Consider the following 20,141-nt stretch of genomic DNA (forward strand, 5'->3'; position numbering starts at 1 on the left):
GATGGTCTTAAAAAGATGAAATATCCAGTGAGTCACAGTTCTCTGGGCGAAACTTCCTTGTTGATATCGGAGGTCAGAAGAGAATGACCACACTGCTTTGAATAGGAAGGCAACAGTAACGCAAATAACTTGTTATAATCAAGGTATGCAGAAAAGCATCTGTGAACAGCAGCAGAAGACCACTCCTGTCAGCTAAAACTAGCTATGATTTGCACAACCTCCCCCAAACTGGACAACAGATGACTGGAAAAATGTTTCCTTCATATAAAGTACAACACTGAACGTAACAAAAAGCATTTCTTTACATCACGCACCACATTAAACTGCACACTCTGTTTTCTTTAGTCTTCCATTAACCAAGGCTTTATTATTAATTTAAAGAAACACAAAACATTTGAAAATGGTTCCTTTTGTTCTGTCAAAGTAGTCAACTGAAGTACTCTGTGACATAGAAAAAAAAGGTCTAAAATACTTGCTCAAATCACATTTACAGCACAGCAAGCACAAAATAAATATTTACATTAATTTATAAATTCATCTCTAATAAATTATAACCCCATCTCGCACACACATTAAAGTCATAACGAATATAGGTCTGTACAACAGATGCTGTGTGTGTGTGTGTGTGTGCCTGTGTGTGTGTCCAGAAGGCTTAACGGTGGCTTGTTTGGCATTTACAGCAACCTCTAACTGCACTGACGAGTTTACAGCAATATAGAAAACACTTTGTTGTGATCACTGGAATGTAAGACTAGCCAATAAGTTCGATATCTGAATCCAATCAGCATGGTTTTTGTCCAAAATACAAAACAAAATGAAAAAAAACAAACAAACAACCAAAACTCCCGGAGCTCCAGTGTGTGATTTTTATGTGACTGATTTCAAAACATTTATGTTTAGATGAAACAAAACTTGCCCCAAACATTATTGATGACCAACCATTACATGCAGAAAACAACTTGTTAATGTGTGGGGAGGGAGCAAAGGTCTAACGTGTTCACTCGTGACATCTTGTCTGCCGGGCTGTTTACTGTAAGTGTGAAAATGTAAAACGTCTGGTTCAGTATTGAACTACTGTCTGTACTTTAACGACTTCTTTGTCAAATCTGTGTCAGCATGCACGTTTCTCCATCTGTTTGCAGAAAAAGAATATGGCACTCTGGCAGTGCTTGACTGCATCTTTCTGGTTTACTCTGTTTGGTGATGTTTGTCCACTAACCCAGGTGCATGACTTGTGTTTCTGAGAGTGGAAGGTGCTCAGCAGCTACACTGCAGGATAAAAAACAAAAAACAAAAACAAAAATCATTCGAAGTCATCATCATACTCATATTCATCCAAGTCCAGGTTGCAGTGCGGGGTGGGGATCTCAAAGAAGTGTCTCTTTGTCAGACCCAGCTCACTGGAGATGTGCTGCCCTAAAGGGCTCAGCGGATTTTCATACCTAAACAAAAATACACACAGACAAAACACTCAGTGTCATCAGGGAAAAGATACTTTAACACATTTTAAACCGTCACGAAACAGAAGTCAGAAGTAGTCAGACCAGTTTTTCTTTGCTGTCAGGCCTCCTGTTCTTTCAAATTTAGCAATGTGGGATAAAATTCACAGGCAAAGTTTAGAACAGTGACAGTGAAACTTTGGAAAGAACAGCTGATCAAGCCTCATATTTCCATTCTAAAAACGTCAGAATGCATTCTGACATTGACTGAGGCCAGTCAATTTTCCCCTCCACCTGTTCCTTCTTCACAGCTTCTATACTGGCCTCGACCCATAGAAGTCATTCAAAGTCATTCAAGAATAAAACTGAATTTGACCAACATTTACAGAAACGTTGGAGACATGGTTGATATATATATCTGCCTTCTTTCAGAGAGCTAGATGAAGTTAATGTACCAGGATATCAATATAACAAGCGAGAAATTTGTATTATTTTTCCTTTGATTTAGTTGTAAAGTTTATCAGTTTATTAGCTTTAGGGGTGAGGGTGATTGGATCTTTATTTAGAGAAACAAGTCTTCCCATCCAATTCTTAGCAAGAAAGTATATTCCCCAAAAATGTCAAAGTACTTTTTCAGTAACTTGGGTAACAGGAGCACAAGGCATGAACAGAGGTGGAAAAAGTTCATTCCCTTATTTTAAGAGGAAGAAGGATAAAAACAGAAGGTGTCCGGTTCAAAAACAGACTCCCAGGTCCAGGCAGTGGCTACGATCATGACACCCTGCTGGCTGACATTACAATTATCTGCCCTATGCTCAGATCAGTGATGGGACAGGTAGACGCTAGGAGTGGGTTTAGGACTAGACTTTCCCAGAGGAAGAAGAGGAGAACAGCTGAACCCTGGTGGCACCCTCAGTTTCTTACCTGCTCTGGTTAGCAGCCATGCTTTAGATTTAGTCGGTAGTGTTCCTAAAACCGCCACACAACATAGCTGTCAACAGTCTCATTTATCACAAACTCGCTCTCAGGGCGGCATTGAGCCATGACTCCTGAAAACTTAACAACACAGTGCACTCTCACTCCTCTTATGACTTTATCTATGCCATCTGTGAATACTTTACAGCACACTTTCACTCTTCACACAGAAAAATGACTTTACTGATAATAATGATGAATTTTAGATTTACATAGTCAAGCTTAAGGTTACGTGCCTGCTGTCCAAAACAACTTTAAGTAATCAGATATATGCTTACTAATAGCCACAGTTCATGTTCCATCTTATGTGAACAGATTACATTAAAAGAACCATCGTACAGATGGCATTAATAATACTCAAATAAGGATAAAATAATCAGTAATTGCCTCAAAGGGGAAAAGTTCAAATTAAACTGGAGGCACTACGACTTTCAGCTGCTGTTGTTCAGGCTTGCAAGCAAAATCAATCCCAGTTTTATTCTCATTTTTTGCACCAATGAGAACAAAAAAAACATCCAATTGCAAACAAGGAGGCTAAAGCTACCATATTCCAATTTATCATATTGCATCAGCTATTCATCATCAAACTTCAGACCTCTGGTGCCGTCCTAAATGTAAAAGCATTTTGAATTTGTAAGAAGAAAAGAACTTTTTTTTAAGACTACGAGTGGACATGAAAGTGAATCCTTTTTTCTTTTATCTTTGCTTAAGAAAAACTAAATGTTTGAGAAAAACTGAACCTTGGGTTGTAACTGCTGCCATTTCTGACAGACCTGTGAGTAACATCACACTTACACATCGTTACACTGGTCATTGGCTGCCTCCTCGGCTACCAGTATGTCGTACTCCTCTGCAGCATATTTCTCCCAGTTTGACAGCTCCTGTCCGTCCGTCTCCACCTCCTTAAAAACACGACAAGTTACATGATCCACTGGCAGGAAAACGAGACACGATGCTGTGTCAAATGTGGTGGCATCCAGTCAGAATTCAATCTTGCTCACCCTTATGACAGAGAACGGGTCCTTTTGCTCGTGGTCCAGGTACTTCTCGATGTTGAAGAGCGTGTCAAAGAAGATATGAGCCATCTTGCACCTCTTAAGATCCCGCAGAGTGATCTTACCTGGACGACAAAAATCAGCTACTTCAAATGGAACATTTATGTTTATGATATTAGGTAACTTGTATCTTTCTATATGAGGTTTAGCCTAGGAAGTAGTACTGGTAACCCAGCTACAACATCTACTAAGTCTTTTTACGGTTTGCCTCATCTTGGGGCGGAGGGAGGGATGGGCGTGGTGTTTTGTCCGCAGATTAAAACAGAGTATGGCTTTGGTGACAATATTTCAAACTCTGGCTGCAAATAACAATTTCCCTACTGCTTATTTGGACAATAAATACTTTAAAAGGTAAACTATACTTAATGTTTACTTTCCTGTTTGATTATATTAAATTAAGAAAGAAGAAATCTGAAAACAAAACTTTTTTTTTAAAGCAATTCAGGTCATAAACTTAATTTCACCTAAGTAAGCTGTGCTGCTTGGTGACTTAAACAAAGTGATGGAGCGAATTTCTATCACACTGTGGATAACACCAGCAGCTGTCTCTCATCTATCAGTGTCCCCTCAGATAATGATCAATGACCTGGCTTCAAAATGTGTGTGCACGCATGCCACTGTGATTGTGGCATGCGTGCAAACTACAATGTGAATGTCTGAGTGTGTATTAATGTAAAACAGGTCTGACCTTCGACCTCAGGCTTGACAAGGTCAAGCATTTGGCAGAGGCAGTCCTCAAAGGGCAGCGGCTCAATAGCCATGGCCTCCAGCTTCTGGCACTGCTCCTCGTAGAAGTACTCCAGCTCATACATGCTGAGAACCCCGTCCCCATCCAGGTCCATACAGCGGAACCAGTACTCTATGCTAATCAGACATAGATAACGTGAAAGAGGAGGGGCCAGACATGAGCGCAGATGAAACCTCTAAGCAAAAGGATGATGCAATCAGTGTGGCTGAGTGTCAAGATACCTGGTGTCAGTCTTCTTGTCTTCCTCAGAGATGAGGAACCAGACGAAATCAGCGTAACTCAGCCGCCCCTCCTTATACACTCGTCTGTCCCTGACGGAAAACACACAAAACTAGTATTAAAGCTGGCAGTGGAGACTAGATAAGACTTCCATCTTTTTAAACTTGATTACATTTACCTTGTTACTGTTCCTGAGAATATTCTCTCAATCATCTTCTGTGAAATGGCTGGAAAACAAATACACAAAGGGGTCACTTCCAATCCACTGTGTTTGGAAGAAATATCTCTTTTCCCTCTTAGGCAACAGCTCCTTCAGTTACTATACAACTTTTTCACAACACATGTAATCCATTCTCACAGTCTGTAAATCCAGACTGGCTAGTGCAGCTCTTTTTTAGCTTGACAATGCTATAAATCCTCTGGTCATCATTTCGACTGTACGGTGTTAGAAATTGTTCCAGACTTGGCGTCATTGGAATCGAGTATATATGCTGCTCTCTTATTGATCTCGTGTCTCATTTCCCCTGCTTCACTCACAGACCATCAACCAAGAACATGTGGTGTGGAGTGTGTGGGGAGGAAGTGTCAAAGACAAATCTTTTTTTCCTGGCTGTGTGTTTGTTTTGTGAGGAGTAAGCCCGGACGGACCCAATAACATTTACAAATGCCTTTTTTTGTTCTATGTAGTTTCAGCCTACTGACTGTGCTGCCACTGGCAGCAAGACTTAAGCAGAGTTCATTTGGTTCTGATGAGGCTGAGCACTCCTCTTCTATCTTCTGTATGCATTTTTACAAAATACATGTTGATGGGACATAAAGAAAAAACTATATTGACCAAACTAATGATTTAAAAAAGGCAGGGGTGTGTTTGTGCACCTTGGTCATTGTGTCCTGCTAAGTCCTTCTGGTCTATGTAGAGGTCGTGATCGGTGTCCAGCTCCCAGAACTTGCAGTAAATAACATAGAAATGTTCGTAGGAGAAGAACTCTGTCAGCTGGTTCACATCCTCTTCTTGCTCCAGCAGCGCCACATTCTACCCAGCAGAAAGTAGAAAAATCTCTCATTATGATTATAGGCCAGTTACTATTGACAATGATTCTTTTAACAGTTTATAAAGTCCCATCCCCCAAAAATTGAAGTTAATATGCATTTCCATATTGATGTGATTTCATTATTATTTTTTGAAAAGAGAAAAAAAACATATTAGATGTTTTAGAGTCCAAACAAATTGAGAGAAATGGTTATTATACATCTGTTTAAATTAAAAAAAAAAAAGCAGAGTATGTGAATAAATACCTGGAGAAAGTTACTCTTCCTGAGCTCAGAACATGTTATTTTCCCCGTCCATGACCGGTTCACATTGTAAAATACCCTCTGAATCACCTGAAAAACAATGGACAGTCTTATCTTTGAGATAATGCCATTTCCATGTTTCACTACAAAGTGCAGTGGTGTATAATTAAGGCATACCGTTGTGATGTATCGCGAGTGAAAGTCTGGTGCCTCTTTTAGAAAGGCCAGGCCCGGGTGTGAGTTCACTACATCCTGGGAACATAAAGAACAAACCAGCTCACTTTGATGTTACTCTGCTTGATTTATAAAGCCAAACAAAAACAAAATAAACAAACAACCAAGCGATAAAGATCACTCCGATGACACGCTATGCCTTCTGCACTAACAAAAAGATACGCTCAGTTAAATTCTGCAGTTATTTCCAGGCACCAGCTAAATGACAGACAACATCTGTCTTTCTTTACAGGTATACAAAGCACATGACTTTCAAAGAAGGAATGAAAATGAACAAAACTGATTCACACATCAGTAGCTGCCAGTGTTTATAGTTTATAAACAGTGCTATGTAAAGAAATTCTCCTTTTTAGGAAGTCAGAATTTTCTTTGATTTACAATTTTTTTTTAAATTCTCGTCCAACTTGTTTTGGGATGAGCTTGAGCCCTTTTTAACTGACAACAAAGTGTTAGGAAGGCCAAAAAGAATATGTTTACTGAGTGACCTTCTCTCCTTTCTAACGCCATAAAGTCACAGTGAGGGTGCTGCATTTCAAGTGAACACTGCAGCTATATTCTTGCCGTGAAACTCCCTCATGTCGCTTCTTTATTCTACTCCCCGTCTTTCTACTGGAGGAAAGAATTGTTGACATAAATGTGAAGGCGGCAATGAAATTAAAAGGCCTTATTTCAGGGCAGTCGTCGTGCCTCTTTGACTCTTACTGTGAGAAATTAAATCATAGAGAAACACATAAATCACAGGGCACAGGAAACAGGCGGGGACAGTCAAATCTACTCCACTGCAATCCGCCTTTCATTCATCAAAACAGTCAAAGGCGATTCGCTGAGTGGAACCATACAAATTAAACGGCGTGAGCCACAAGGCATCTCTGGTGGTATGCTAACGGGCGTTCAGCTCAGATCGCCACTTCTGCCAGCATGAAAATGAATCAGGTGTAGGGTGGGGCGTGTGTGGCACACCAACAGCTTGTCAGCTGGGATGCGAATACAAATAGCCGCCACAGCAGGTCCACATGGTAAGAATTTCCAAACAGTCAATTAAATCTCTCTTTTGAGGACAATAAATGAACCATAAGTCCAGGTTTTTGTGACTATTTTAGTACCATAATGCATTTATAACATGAGCCACATTTTCATCTCTATCAGGGGACTCTTCTCTCATAACACTATATTCCAAGCTTACAGTAAGGTGGCTGAATTAGTCCTCCGCCACATGAAAAAGCACAGTCTCAGCAGGGCAGTCTAAAAACATAAGTCCAGTTTGCACCACCCAAGCCAATGCTATTTTGCCATCCCACACTGCCAAATCCAGCCCTCTCCCTGGGTGTGCTACAGCCAGTACCTGCAGGAATGGAATAAAGTCATCTTGTTCCAGGTAATTACAGCCAGGCTTGGCCAAGAGGTGCACAAATTTAGAAGCGTCATCATGACAGGTCAGCAGAGTTCTGGAGGAGAAAAGAGAGAACAGATGGTTACAAGGTTACTCCCACTTTGGCTGTTAAGTTGCCTCTGTCTGTTTTATCATTCCTTCAAAAACATAAGTTTGACAATGTTGTACTAAAAAGTGCTTATGTGAAAGTATAATACATTCTGAAATTAAGATTCTGTATCGCTGCTGGGTGATTATAAGCATGGAGTGTTATGGTAGCAACTCAAAAATAATGGGAGTGTCTGTTGTGGCCTCTTCTAAGAATGGCTCAGTCATGAGCTAAAGTCAAAGGGCAAGTCTGTCCAGTTCTCTGGAGGCTTAAGATATTAATACAAGAGCATGCCTATTGCACACAACCACATTCAGTGCAAATCACCAGTATAAAAGCCCCTTGGTATTCCTTTCAGTTTCACGTAGAAAGACACTGAAAGGATGTTTTCATTTATACACTGTATGTATACAGAGGGTCTTTCCCCTTGTGATGTTTATGAGGGCAAAGATTTTTGTTTAGGAATGAAAAGGAAAATGCAATAACAGCAGAGATAATAGCAGTGTATGTTATTCCCAGCGAGTGGTCATCATTGTTCAAAGGAGATTGTTTAAGCCATTTGGCTGTGAGTGAATGCACCAGTGGTCTAGTGACAATAAGAGAAGCTATTGTCTTACTTTCTCCACATAGCCACAAACTTGTGAACGGACACGAAGCCCGTCCTGTCGCCTCCAGCTGAGCAGAACAATGGCACTTTCCAGTAGAGGGGACACTCACAGGCCTATGGAGACAAGGTGGCAGAAGAAACGGGGTAGTGTGTGATCAGGATTTAGAGAAGATAGAGGAGAAAGATTAAATAGAAATGCAAACTCCACAAAACACATGTGACCATTAATGCAGAAATGAATAGTGAAAAGACATCAGAATCAGAATGAGTGTTTCACGGTTTAAAGACTTCCCAGAGGAAACCTAGCTGTCATTGCTCTCTTTACTCAGGTTCCCCTCTGACCATCACCAACCTTCTTCAAGGTCACGGAAATAATATTTTTCCAGGAGGTTTTAAACATCAGCAAACATTCGTACAGTCAGGAGCTAAATGGCACTAATGAAAATAATTTGCTGTGTGGCAGCTCCATGCTACAAATTATCTACTCACCTTGGCAACCTGCCCCATATCCTCAATGGTGGCTCTTTCATTTGGGAATTGGGAAAATATTTTCTCAATTTTGGAAATGAGGCCGTCAATGTTAAGGTTGGCTTGGGGGCGGCCCTGTGGGAAGTAAAACTTGGGAATGCTTTCACTCAGTGCTGTGGTGACTGGCTCCTCCGTCCTCACCTGAGCCTGGGATGAACACAGAGAAACAAGCAGTTAGCGGCTGATGCTAGCAAAGGCTAAGACCACTCAGCTCAAGTATTCCAGCATGAGCTCGAGGCTCGTCTGAACACAAACTCTACACATTGCTGGCATTCATGTAACTATACCTCTCAGCAGCCCAAAGGCCATCAGGGAAGAGTTGTGACTACTCAGCAATCACAATTATTCATGCGACTGACATTTTGCTCCAATACAAATTCACTAAAAGATAAATAATATCTACCAGTGTTTGTAACTTATAATCATTTATTTATGAAACAGTGTCAAAAGGATTTAAGAATTTAGGGCTTTAGACTGGATATAGCAATCTGCAGATAGTAGAAGTCTATAGTCATGATGTGGACAACTTGTGCTACATTAGTCAAATGATTTGTCTAAAGGGTGTTTTGTTTGAAATCTTAATGGAGAATGAGCAGTTTGTACTGAATAATGATTACAGGCTACCTGTGACCAACTACAATAGGGTATTATACTAAATTTAGTCTTGCAATCTTTGTGCACTGTGATTCAGATGTAAACATGGTGACTTAAAACAACAAGTGTGTTTTAATAACTCATTTTAAAACTGCTCTACTTTTGTTTCCACTTAAGGAAAACACAGAATTTCAAGATTTTATCTTAAATGTTAGGATCCATGTAAAGAGAAGTGAAAAAAATAATTGCAAGATTTTACTACAAGCTTCCTAATAAATGCATGTAAATGGAGAGGCACACTATCAAACATGGTTCATGGCAGATGTTATGGATGGCTCTTTCAAGTACCCAAGTAAATCACGAGTGACAGTGTTATCACTTAAACGAGTGCAGTTCGTCTACGGCCACTATGGTTGTCTTTAGTGGAGGGAAACACAGCTGAGGAACTAAATGAGTTTCGGACTGCAATGTTATGAATGTGTGCCTCAAAAGGAGAGCAACAGCTTTTTAAAAACAGAAAAATGAAAGCCTGCCTTTTTTATTTGTTTTTGTTTTAGCTGCGGGTATTTTTCTTCTTTATTATTGACTGTGATCTATTTTATTCTGTTCTACGAAGCACTTTAGAGTTATGTCTTGAAAAAAATGTTATACAAATAAAGTTTATTTGTTTTATTGGCAGGATATTATAGGCAAGAAACAAAACTGAAACAGGATTAAGTCAGGGATATACTCTGAACACAGCAGAGGCTAGTGGCTTGAAATGAATGTATTCACCTTCGATGCTTGTGTTTGTGCAGTTTCCTAAGTGATATAAAAACCTGCCTTTATGTTGGAGCTTGCATACGTCTGTGTCTGTTATTATTACTATGATCCCAGGCAGAAAACATCATTTTTTATTGTCAGAGCTTGGTTGCTTGTGCTGTATAATATTATTTTGTTCATTTATGCTTTGTTTAACCATGAAAACATGTGTTTCCTGACTATGGAAAATAACATTCTCTATTCTAACAATGGAGACATAATATTATGTCCAGGAATGTCACAGTGAATCCAACTGACCACACCAACAGAGCATAGCTGGCATATTAGGAAGATATCAAACTCACTGATAAAAATGACCACTGTGTCACTCACACGGTGCTATGAGCCTTACACATAAAAAGACACAACGCGCTCAGTGCCAAATGAGTTGTTATGCTGCACTTATCACTATGCAGACTTTAAAAGACATACAAATTACCTTGTAAAATCATCACTAGGAACTTGAATGACTGTGTAAACATTAGACTACTTCTTATTGTTGCTATTTTATTGCCATTTTATTATTGTTGTAATTTTAATGTTTGTTTGAAACAGGTCTCTCTTGTAAATGAGACAGTGAGTCTCAATGGGACTACCTGTATAAATAAAGGTTACATTTAAAAAACAAGACAAAAACCCAGTTACTAAATACAGCCTGAGCAGACTATACTTTGCTCTCAATCGTCATTCTCAAAGACTATTCAAATGAGTCAACAATGCTCTAACCGAATCATTTTGTGAGGCCTCTAATAACTACATAAACACACCCACACTTTGCTCAGTTAAGACACCAAAAATAACATCTTGCTGTTTCTTTTGGTCAAACATGTATTCTACCCAAAGTTTATTAGACTAAGTCTCCATGTAACATCATGACTGTAACAATAAAACATTCAACAATAGCTTAGAAAGGCCTTAAATTACAGATCTAAACATAACAGGATGGTAAATCTTTCCTTGCCAGCTTCTACTTATATTACTGTTAGTACTGTCTGAAAATGTTTTGTTGTACTCTAATAAATGATGAATGCTGCTGATCCTCCGCTCTTGTCCTCTGTGTTGGTGTGAGTCATGGCTATAAAAGGACATAAACATCTCCCGTTGCCCTGCCCCGCACTGTCCCCTCTTTCTCTCACTTCATGCTAACCGCTAGCAAAGCTCTTGAGCACAACTGCTAAGCCACATGACATTTTACATATTCCCCATGATGTGGTCTGAAAGAGGACAGAGAGGCAGCTGTGCATAACATACCACAAAAGATGAAACACCATCCAGTACGCTCAAATTCCCTACATCTCCGTACAAATGAAGAATACCTTCATTAACTCTAAACTCAAAAACAAAAAGAAGAACTGATTGCACAACAACATTTCACATGACACAGCTGTGCGTGAAAGCAAAGTTTACAATATGCCCAGAAAAAGACTTAACTACTACTTTGCCTTTATTTGCCTAATCCGTTATTGTACTTTAATATGTAATTGTGCTACAGTGACATCTGAATACCAAGAAAGTAAGCCCATAAATACCAGTCAACATTAATAGACCTGTCCCCTCACTGACAGGCCAGCAAAGCCTGTTTGACACAGCATACACTCACACAAACACCTGCCTGTCCTTGCTGGAAGGCTCTCAGCCTCTTCTTAAACCGAGAGGGCAGAACAAAGTCACATCCACGTGCCAGCAGAGCCAGCTCCTTCCTCAGGTCAGGGTCCTGACGCAGGGATAGCTCCTTCATCCTCATCCTCGCTCCACACAGGACGAGGAACACATAAACATAAACAACACTCAATCCAGCGTTATCCCCTTGACCATGCAGTCACCACTGTAAGTTAAAAGGCAGTGGAAGCAGTGAAGCTTCTCTGTGCGTATGTCCCTGTGGTTGTCCTCCGTTTGAGTGAGAGCCACTTAATGCATGAGAGCAGCTGCTACTGTGACTCTCTCTCCCATTCCAGATCTGGTCTCACAATTTCAGCTCAGCCTGCTGCTCTGTCCCAGCCTCTACCCAACATGCACACGCACACACACAGACGCAGCAGTGTCAGGGAGCCCTTGCCTCAAAGCTGCTGGGGAGATAAGGAAGAACTGGGTGCATGTGTGTGGGAGTCACCTAGTGTATGTGTGGGATGGGAGGGGGTTCAATGGATCTGCCCTTTCCAGTTTGCATTCCTGAGTACTCATTGAAGGTTATGTAAAGAGACAGACCTGTTGTTGCAGCTAGCAGTCGCCAGAGTTCAACTACAGGATGGATCTCCATATGACAATGTCACACTGTTCAAGCTAACTGGTTTTCCTTCTGAACGCTTCCACAAAACAAAAAAACTTGGGAAACTGACCCCCTTATTCTTTAAAAGGCATCAGGGTGCTAATGAGAAAATTCAGAATAAACCCCTGAAGTGATGGAATATAATGAAAGCTGCATATTACTTCTACTGTCACTAAATTTGCCTCCAAGCATAGATCACAAAAAGAGATTGAGCCAGAACAAGCTACTGATGCATGGGTATGTAAAGTAAATAAGAAGGGTATTTACTATTTAATGACAGAAAACAAGGGTCCACTCATCAGATCATATCTAGACAGCCATACATTTTCCCATACGTTCTGCATGCTGTCTTCTGGTGTTTTCTTTTTGCCTTCCCTTCGCAAGCTTAGGCTGCCAGCCATTCCACATCTTATTATAGTTGATGGGCAACAGAGCGAGGCAACGGGACATGCCAAATTCAAAGACTGATGACCGAACCAGTCTGGGCCTATTAAAAGCACCACCAAGCACTGTTTGGGCAATCCAAGAAACTAGATCTGGAAAAACATGAGTGTATCTTTAGTCCTCAAACAAACATCTACTTCCGATTGCTGTTATCCTGAAATAACGGCAATTACATCAATTCTCCATAAACGCACTGATCTAACAGCTGTAGAGTTGCGTTGACTGCAGAGATTGTAGACAGGGCAAAGCCCAACGCCTAAACACCTTCTCATGCAAGTAGCTAATCAAACAGAAATGTCATAGAAATGTCCGCATCAGAAGACTATGTAAATAAACCTGTATCTGTTAATGGCATTGTCCATAGAAACTAAAAGCACACCCACTGTATTTTTAGATGACAGGACTCCACAGTTTTCCACTGGTTTCTGCTCAGTCCCAGTCCCTGGCGTCTTCCCTACAGGATGCTGCTGCTGCTTGATAAGCTGTTTGTATACATTCATTTCACATCAGCTGCCTTTTGCTGATGCTCTCAATACAAATGAAACGTAGAAAGGAAAGCACAACCAAAAGAAACAAAACAAAAACACTCCAACAAACCCTTGACCAGATTCAAGCTTGAACTCTCATCTACTGTTCAGTCTATTTTTGCATAAGCAAACAAAATGTGAAGTCTGTTCCATAAACAGAGCCATCACGACACAGCAGGGATAACAATGTGTTGTTTTACACATGTAAAAATAACCCCATGGGTGTGAGAAGTGATGGTGCACAGGTTCTGTATAAAGTTTGTGCTTTTTAATTAACTAGATAAGACGAGCTCCAGCAGGCGCTATAACAAACTAAATCATCTTAGGGCCACTCCAGGAAAGTTGTCTGAACAGCACCTTGAGAGGCAACTATCTTACAGACAAGCTGCTAAACATCCCCGGGCTGATGGGTCACTTAGTAAACAGAAAAGCAGGAAAACTCAAGCTGACCCCATAATGTGTCCAATCTCTAAACTGTGAAATCTGATTTGTACACAACAATATGTTAAGTCATGTTGACTTAACCGAATTACAGATGAGATTATGAAACACACTGTTCACTGTTAGAGACCTCTGGCAGATCTACGTGTTAGCATTTCAAGCACTCAGATGGCAAGATGAAGGTGGATTTTAGATGGGCTTCAGCAGACTCATACTCTACAACTATGATATTCAAGAGACCAAACCCACCAATCCTATCTGACAGTGACATGATTTCTACATCCAATCAGTGGCGACTTAAACCATCACAACCCTTTGGTAGAGCCACAGCTTGTTCACAGAATGAGAACAAAGCCAGTGTTGCAGTGAAATCCAGAAAGCTCCAACTCAAATCCCCACAACTGGGATTTGAGTTAGACCATCTATGATGGGGATTTGGGATACATGTGAATATTTGTCAGACATTCAACTGAGTAACTGATAACACAGTGGTCACAGACAGAACATGATGTGAGTAACAAATGTCATAGCAGTCTAACCTAGATATTTGAATGAAAATCAATGTAACCAATATGAACAAGAAGTAGAGCAAAGGGTCTGTAACAGCAAAGGAAGAAACTGTAGCTGAGACACAGGCACACCGGTACTTGTATAACAGCACTGCAGTCTGTTTAAAGATTAGGCTGTAAAGGAAGTTTGTAAAGTTTTTTCTTCTATTGGCACCATAAGATATTTAAGCAGGATGATAAAATGTTGATGTACCGTACTTTTTTGACATTAATGGCATAACTAGGTAATAGGAATTAATATGTCAAACAATTACACTTTTTATCAAGATATTCAAATCCCATGAAAGTAGGAGATGCCACCACTGAAGAAATATGCTTTAAATGCATCCTGTAGTTTTACAGAAAGCTCACAGTACTAGTTAAAAACAACATTTGCTATTGTACAACGTTGACGCACAAATGACTGAGACTCCAAAATAATAGCACTTGCGGGAAACACTTTAACACCTGGTGCTCTCTGACAGGTCAGACAACTGATAACGTGACCCCAGACCCCCTGCTTCAAATAGCTTCTATGTTGCTGAGTGCAACCAAGCATGTTATAAAAAGATGTCTTAAGAAATGCACGATATACCAAATGCAGATGCGGAAAACAGAAAAAAAGTGAAACTCTCAAATGCAATGTGCTCTCACTGCCCTATATTTCAATAACTCACTGTTTGACCAATTGGACTCCTAACACTGAAGTTATTTTACATGTTGAGCTACACAGCAGCTCTGAAAGCCAAGCATTCACGGGAGAGCTGATATTTACTGTACATAGTGTAAATAAAAGACCTGCGACTACATATCCTGACAATGAGCAGCATCTAATGGAAGCAGTTTCAAAGGAAATTACGCAGAAGATGAATGTGCTGCCACACCTCATCTCACTGGCAGAGTTCTGGGTATCCAATGCCAGCACAAGGGAACCAAGGCTATCTATATCAGTGTCTGATGTCAAAGTCAGACCAGCTGTTCCAGGCTGCATCAGTGTGACATAAATCGAATTTTTTAGTAATCCTTTGAAGAATGCATCTGTATGCAGGAATTCATTTTGTTGTCTTAAAATAGAAGTATTGCATTTATTCACCCTCACAATCCCTCTAATATTGAGTGACACAGTGTGGCCACATGCCATGACACATCACAGCAGAATATACAAACTGCCCAGCAGTTGCCTTATAACTGATTGATCAGCGGAGAGAGGGCATTAGCGGGCAAATTCCACAGTGGTGTGTGAGAGTGCGTGTGTGTGTGTGTATGTATGCAAATATCCAAAAGTTTAGATTCAACCCTCCAACTGTTCAAATGATTAAGGCTCAAGATAAAGAACAGAAACAAAGAAAGCCCCTGATAGACAGTTAAAGATAATCGATTACTCTAGTTTCAAAGAGTGACTCTACAATCCACACTTCCTCTTGTGGTCAGGCTATTAAATAATCAACTATAGCTATGAAGAATGAGGTTTTACCTCAACCCCAAAATTTATAATAGATAAAACTGATGGACATTTAATTAGTTAATTTCATTTTATTGTCCTCTATTGAAATACGCTGTTTATCTGTGCCTATAAGGCTGTGCAGTAAGTTGTAAGACCATAGTTAAGCATAGTTATTTATTTTATAACATACTACCACTAGTGCTACAACTGGTCCTGCTAGTCATGTTTCTAATATATAAACATGTAAGTTGAAACAAACATTAGATCTCATTCTCCTGCTCTGTTATTTTACATGTCTACTTGAAGATCTCCTCATGCACCTCTTTAGCATGTCACTAACATGTAGGAGGTGGGGTCCTGAGGACCGTATGCCTCCAGCTGTCTCAGGCTGTCTCACTGTCATCACATGCACTAATGTCCACAATCTATCACTACTCTAGGCTTTCACGTTGCACTTCTCATCCTAACAGATTATGAGTCCTTGAGCAGATATACAAAATATTTACGGGCAGCTAACTATTTTGTGTAGATTGTTTTTAGGCCATAATCTAAACAATCCAAAGCAAAGCACCTTGGACCCAGCACAGTAAGAAGTACAGCACACAGACTGAAAGAAGTAACCAGAGCGCCAGGGACAGGCTAGGTTCAGACACTCCCACTTCTCATACCACACTAATTCGTGGGTGAGGCCTGAACATTTGGAAAGTATTTGACTAATAATCACTACATACGCCTACAGACAAGAAGGCTCCACTGTGACTGGGTAGAGTGGACAGCCTCTAAATGTCTTTGATGCTGTAGGTCACTCAGCATCCTCTTGTGGCCAGTGAGAGCAAACAGAGATCCCAGAACATACAAGTAAGGGAAACTTGACAATTAAATCAGTGTTAATACAGAAAAAAGAATTACAAAAAAAACATTGCAAAGACAGATGTTAAGCAAATATAAGTGAAATCCACATTATGTCCATTTAGAAGTAGCATTAAACTGGACATGTATGCTTTGTATGACAAAGCTCAACTTATGACTAAAACAGAATTTTTTTTTTAGATTGGAAAAAAGTAACTAGGAGGAGGATAACATTAATGTTTATGAACTTTTCATGTGAGATATTTCGATGCTAAAGTAAATTATCAGTGGCAGAAGCAAATGTTTATCTAGTGTGTTGCATCAGTGTTGCACTGGTTAAAAGTTGTTTTAGATCTTGTTTAATAAAGTGTGATGAAGAGGGAAGTTTCTTTTTTCTCCCTTGTTTCCATGTTGCAAAAAGGAAAACTAAACAATAACAACAACAAAAAAGGCCCCCAAAACTCTACCACTTTTGGCTAAATTAGCATTTTTAACACTGACCCAGAATTTCAAGCTCAGACTTGTCCTTTTTGCAAGTACATTAAATTTGTACGTCATTCATTTAACTCACAATAGCATAGCAGTTGTTTGGGTCATTACTGACTGGAAAATCAACAGTTTATGATTTCAGCTAGTTTAATTAATTAGAGTTTAATGAGCCAGATAAACATTATTTGATCCTAAAATGGTCAGAAATAACAAGAAAACCCATAGTTTTCTATCAAATAAGGTGACACATAGTGACTGCATTTCCTGTTCCACATCATACTCGCTTTGCTGCTGCCCCACCAAAAGGCCCATTCTGTGCCACGAAGACCTTGGTTTAAATGTGCAAATATGGATTTAATTTCAGGTTACTGTATGGATTGCACAATACTAAAAAGATATGCAGATAAACTGCCAGTTAAACATACAAATAAGTGCATTAAAACTATAAAGATAAACTTACCAGACTGATAAGCTGTTGTGTAAAAAAATGCCAAGCCAGGATTGCTTTATAGTTGGCTTACCAGAAAGCAAAGAGAGGTTCCCCTTTCGACTTTTAAATACATGTTTACTATCGGTATGCAAAGAGTTTAAAATATTCAAATCATTGTGCAACACACCCTCAAGTACCTCAAGGTGGTTTCAGGAAGAAAAAGAACAGGGTGGCACACCTTGTTTTTCATACTAGTAAATCAAAAACTGTCTGCAGTGTAATGCCTTTAGGATAAAAAAACAAAACAAAAACGGACTAACAGCTGGCACAATGCAGAACTCCTTGTTTAGTGGATCTTAGTATGTTTGTGGATTTTTTCCTGTGGCACCTTAAGACCTTTTGGCTAAATTTTTCAACAATTAGTTAAATGCTTACTAAAAAACATGGAAAATATTTTTTGGAGTTATTGTTCGAATACACAGTTTACCTTCTTTGTGCTGAGAGATCTCCGTAGTACTCTTCCACTTGGTCCAGTCATTCTGGTGTTACTGCTACTTCGGGAAGGCAGGGTACTGGTAGATGGGGTGCCGAAAGGTGTACTTAAGGGAGCAGGCCTCTTCTCTGCCAGGTTCTTCTGTGATGCCACATTGTTGTTTTCATTGAAGCTTAACGACCTTTTATCAGGAGCGTCCCCAGTACCTAATTCAATAGGCTGTCCACTTTTGATTAGATCAAGATAATCTTTGAGTATTGACTGAGTTGTAGGATCACTCAACCAGTTGAGAAATAGCTCGTCCACTTTCATTTTAAGAACCGGCTGGAGAACTTGTGGTGACGGCATCTTGGGCAATGTCGTCTAAAGCTTCCTCTGATGACCGTACCTGCGAAGAATTAAAAGCATCTTTAAACTCACACCACCAATATCTGCCTCCCACACAACGTCCATAGATGACACGAAACTGTCAGAGCAGCGGCGCTGAGTAGGTCACTGAGCAAAAAAACATGACACGAGCAGTAGCCCTTGCTTTGAGTACAAACCAACACTCACTCGTGTTATTGAAATTTAGCGCGAAGCGTCAATGCTTTAGCCCATAGGCGAAAGTGGAAAACCCATATGACTTCAATAATGTTTCCAGCCAATTTTAACCCACCACACGTCAAAAACGGCTGCATAAAGTAAACATTTCAAAAGCTTCTGTCAATTAAACCTATCCTTCTATGGAAGAACGGGGACTACAACAGGTTTAGCTACTATAGCTTTAGCAGCTAGCGCCAACTAGCCAATAAATGCACCCACCTTGCCGTGAATGGACAGCAAAGCAAAACACGTTAATATGACTCTACATTTCCTTCATAAGCGATGATACTCAGCGTACGTTCGGCTAACAGTCAAAAATAAAAGCACCATCGAAAATCCGGTGACATTCATTTATCTGGGAGAAAACACAGCAGACAGGAACAACTTTTCAGGCTCTCGTTCCCCTGGTAACCACACAGCGTTATCGCGAGATCGTCCACTCTTCGCGGAGTCAGTAAGCACTTGAGCTGACGCACACCTGTTAAAATATAGAAGTGTGGACGTATTTCTCATATAATGGTTCTATTTCCCCCGCTACATAAGCCTATTCTAACACTGTAGAATTCTCATTTATAAATAACAACAAAAGCATTACTGCCAAGTCTGTCTCAGTAAGTATTAGAAGTGTTTTCAAAGAAACTAGGCCGTAGCCCGTCGACTTGGACTTATTAACGTCCAATGATTTCATCTCCTAAGTTTAATAAGTTCATTTTTATGACTGTAGTATGTAGTATTATAGTGATAAAAAATATATAAGCATGTAATATAATACATAGTAAGTTTACGATATATTGTGGATTAGTATAAATTGTATGAGGTTGCTATTATTGCTTGTGCATCTTGAGACACTAATTTAATACAGGCGTTCATTCAGTCTTTTTCTCATTTAACCTGTACATCTACATTCCCTTTGATAATGTATGGTCGGTTTGTATGATGTCCAGCGAGAGCTGTTCATCAGTGCACTACTCATTTCCATGAAACTAGTCCTGTGTGTCCAGTTTAGCATCGTACAAACCTGATTCCGACTGTGCATGAATAACAATGATGCATGTGTGTCCAATTTCACTCTGTCTACTCAAAGCAGCTGGACTGAGCACCTGCTGTATATGGAGCTGGACATACTTATTGATTACTGTGCGGAGGAGTGGCCCCAGACATCTGGCTCCCTCATTGCATCCCCCAGCATAGAAAACAAGCAACACAGGAAAAGGTCAGTTTAGATTATTGATACCATATATGACACCTGCAATAAAAGAAAGCACAGTGGAGTATTTTTATTTTTTTTTCATCAGAAAGGCATGCTTTATAACAGACCTAAGACCCAGGCTTCAACCACTGATTTAATGGTTTGGTTTTTTTGTACTTGAGTCTTGTCTACATTAGTAAAACTGATTTCATGATCACAGGGTCGGTACTAATGGTACACCAATTTCACGTGGAATTCTTCTCATTTACACAAGCGCTGCAGCCAAAACTAACATGTTGGTTATTGTTTGTTTCTGTGAAAACAATGTTGCTGGGTAATTATGTTTATTATGCAGCCAACAGAACAAATTTTGTCTGGACTAATCTTTCTCTTTTGGCATTGACTGATTATGCCTGTAAACATTTTTTCTAAACACCAGTTTTTTTGGCAAAAGCCCCTGTGTGT

At 39.9% G+C, this 20,141-nt stretch overlaps 1 protein-coding gene across 3 annotated transcripts; it reads right to left on the reverse strand.

The window, feature by feature from the left end:
- Nucleotides 1-845: 845 nt before the first annotated feature.
- Nucleotides 846-18,928, reverse strand: ppp2r3b (protein phosphatase 2, regulatory subunit B'', beta). Of its 3 annotated transcripts, XM_005733775.2 has the most exons (14): nt 18,707-18,928; nt 17,897-18,290; nt 8,538-8,723; nt 8,059-8,162; nt 7,306-7,408; nt 5,907-5,981; nt 5,733-5,819; nt 5,313-5,469; nt 4,615-4,663; nt 4,439-4,528; nt 4,158-4,333; nt 3,416-3,534; nt 3,210-3,316; nt 846-1,442 (listed from the first exon to the last, which is right to left on the reverse strand). In XM_005733775.2, the coding sequence occupies exons 2-14, from the start codon at nt 18,248-18,250 to the stop codon at nt 1,304-1,306; spliced, it is 1,746 nt and encodes a 581-aa protein (XP_005733832.1). In that variant the 5' UTR covers nt 18,251-18,290; nt 18,707-18,928; the 3' UTR covers nt 846-1,303. The 3 variants fall into 3 exon arrangements, with proteins under 3 accessions (XP_005733832.1, XP_005733833.1, XP_013766522.1); XM_005733776.2 differs by lacking the exons at nt 17,897-18,290; nt 18,707-18,928 and adding an exon at nt 11,584-12,034; XM_013911068.1 differs by lacking the exons at nt 17,897-18,290; nt 18,707-18,928 and adding an exon at nt 11,572-12,034.
- Between the last annotated feature and the right edge of the window lie 1,213 nt (nt 18,929-20,141).

Source organism: Pundamilia nyererei, unplaced genomic scaffold (assembly GCF_000239375.1).
Source record: "Pundamilia nyererei isolate P.nyererei 1_Seehausen unplaced genomic scaffold, PunNye1.0 scaffold00055, whole genome shotgun sequence".
Taxonomy (NCBI): Eukaryota; Metazoa; Chordata; class Actinopteri; order Cichliformes; family Cichlidae; genus Pundamilia; species Pundamilia nyererei.

Coding starts and splice junctions, on each gene's coding strand:
- ppp2r3b (XM_005733775.2), bottom strand. CDS start 18,250: ATGCCGTCACCACAAGTTCTCCAGCCGGTTCTTAAAATGAAAGTGGAC. Junction 5,820..5,906: donor ACTCGCGATACATCACAACG/GTATGCCTTAAT, acceptor ATTGTTTTTCAG/GTGATTCAGAGGGTATTTTA. Junction 3,317..3,415: donor ACCCGTTCTCTGTCATAAGG/GTGAGCAAGATT, acceptor CGTGTTTTTAAG/GAGGTGGAGACGGACGGACA.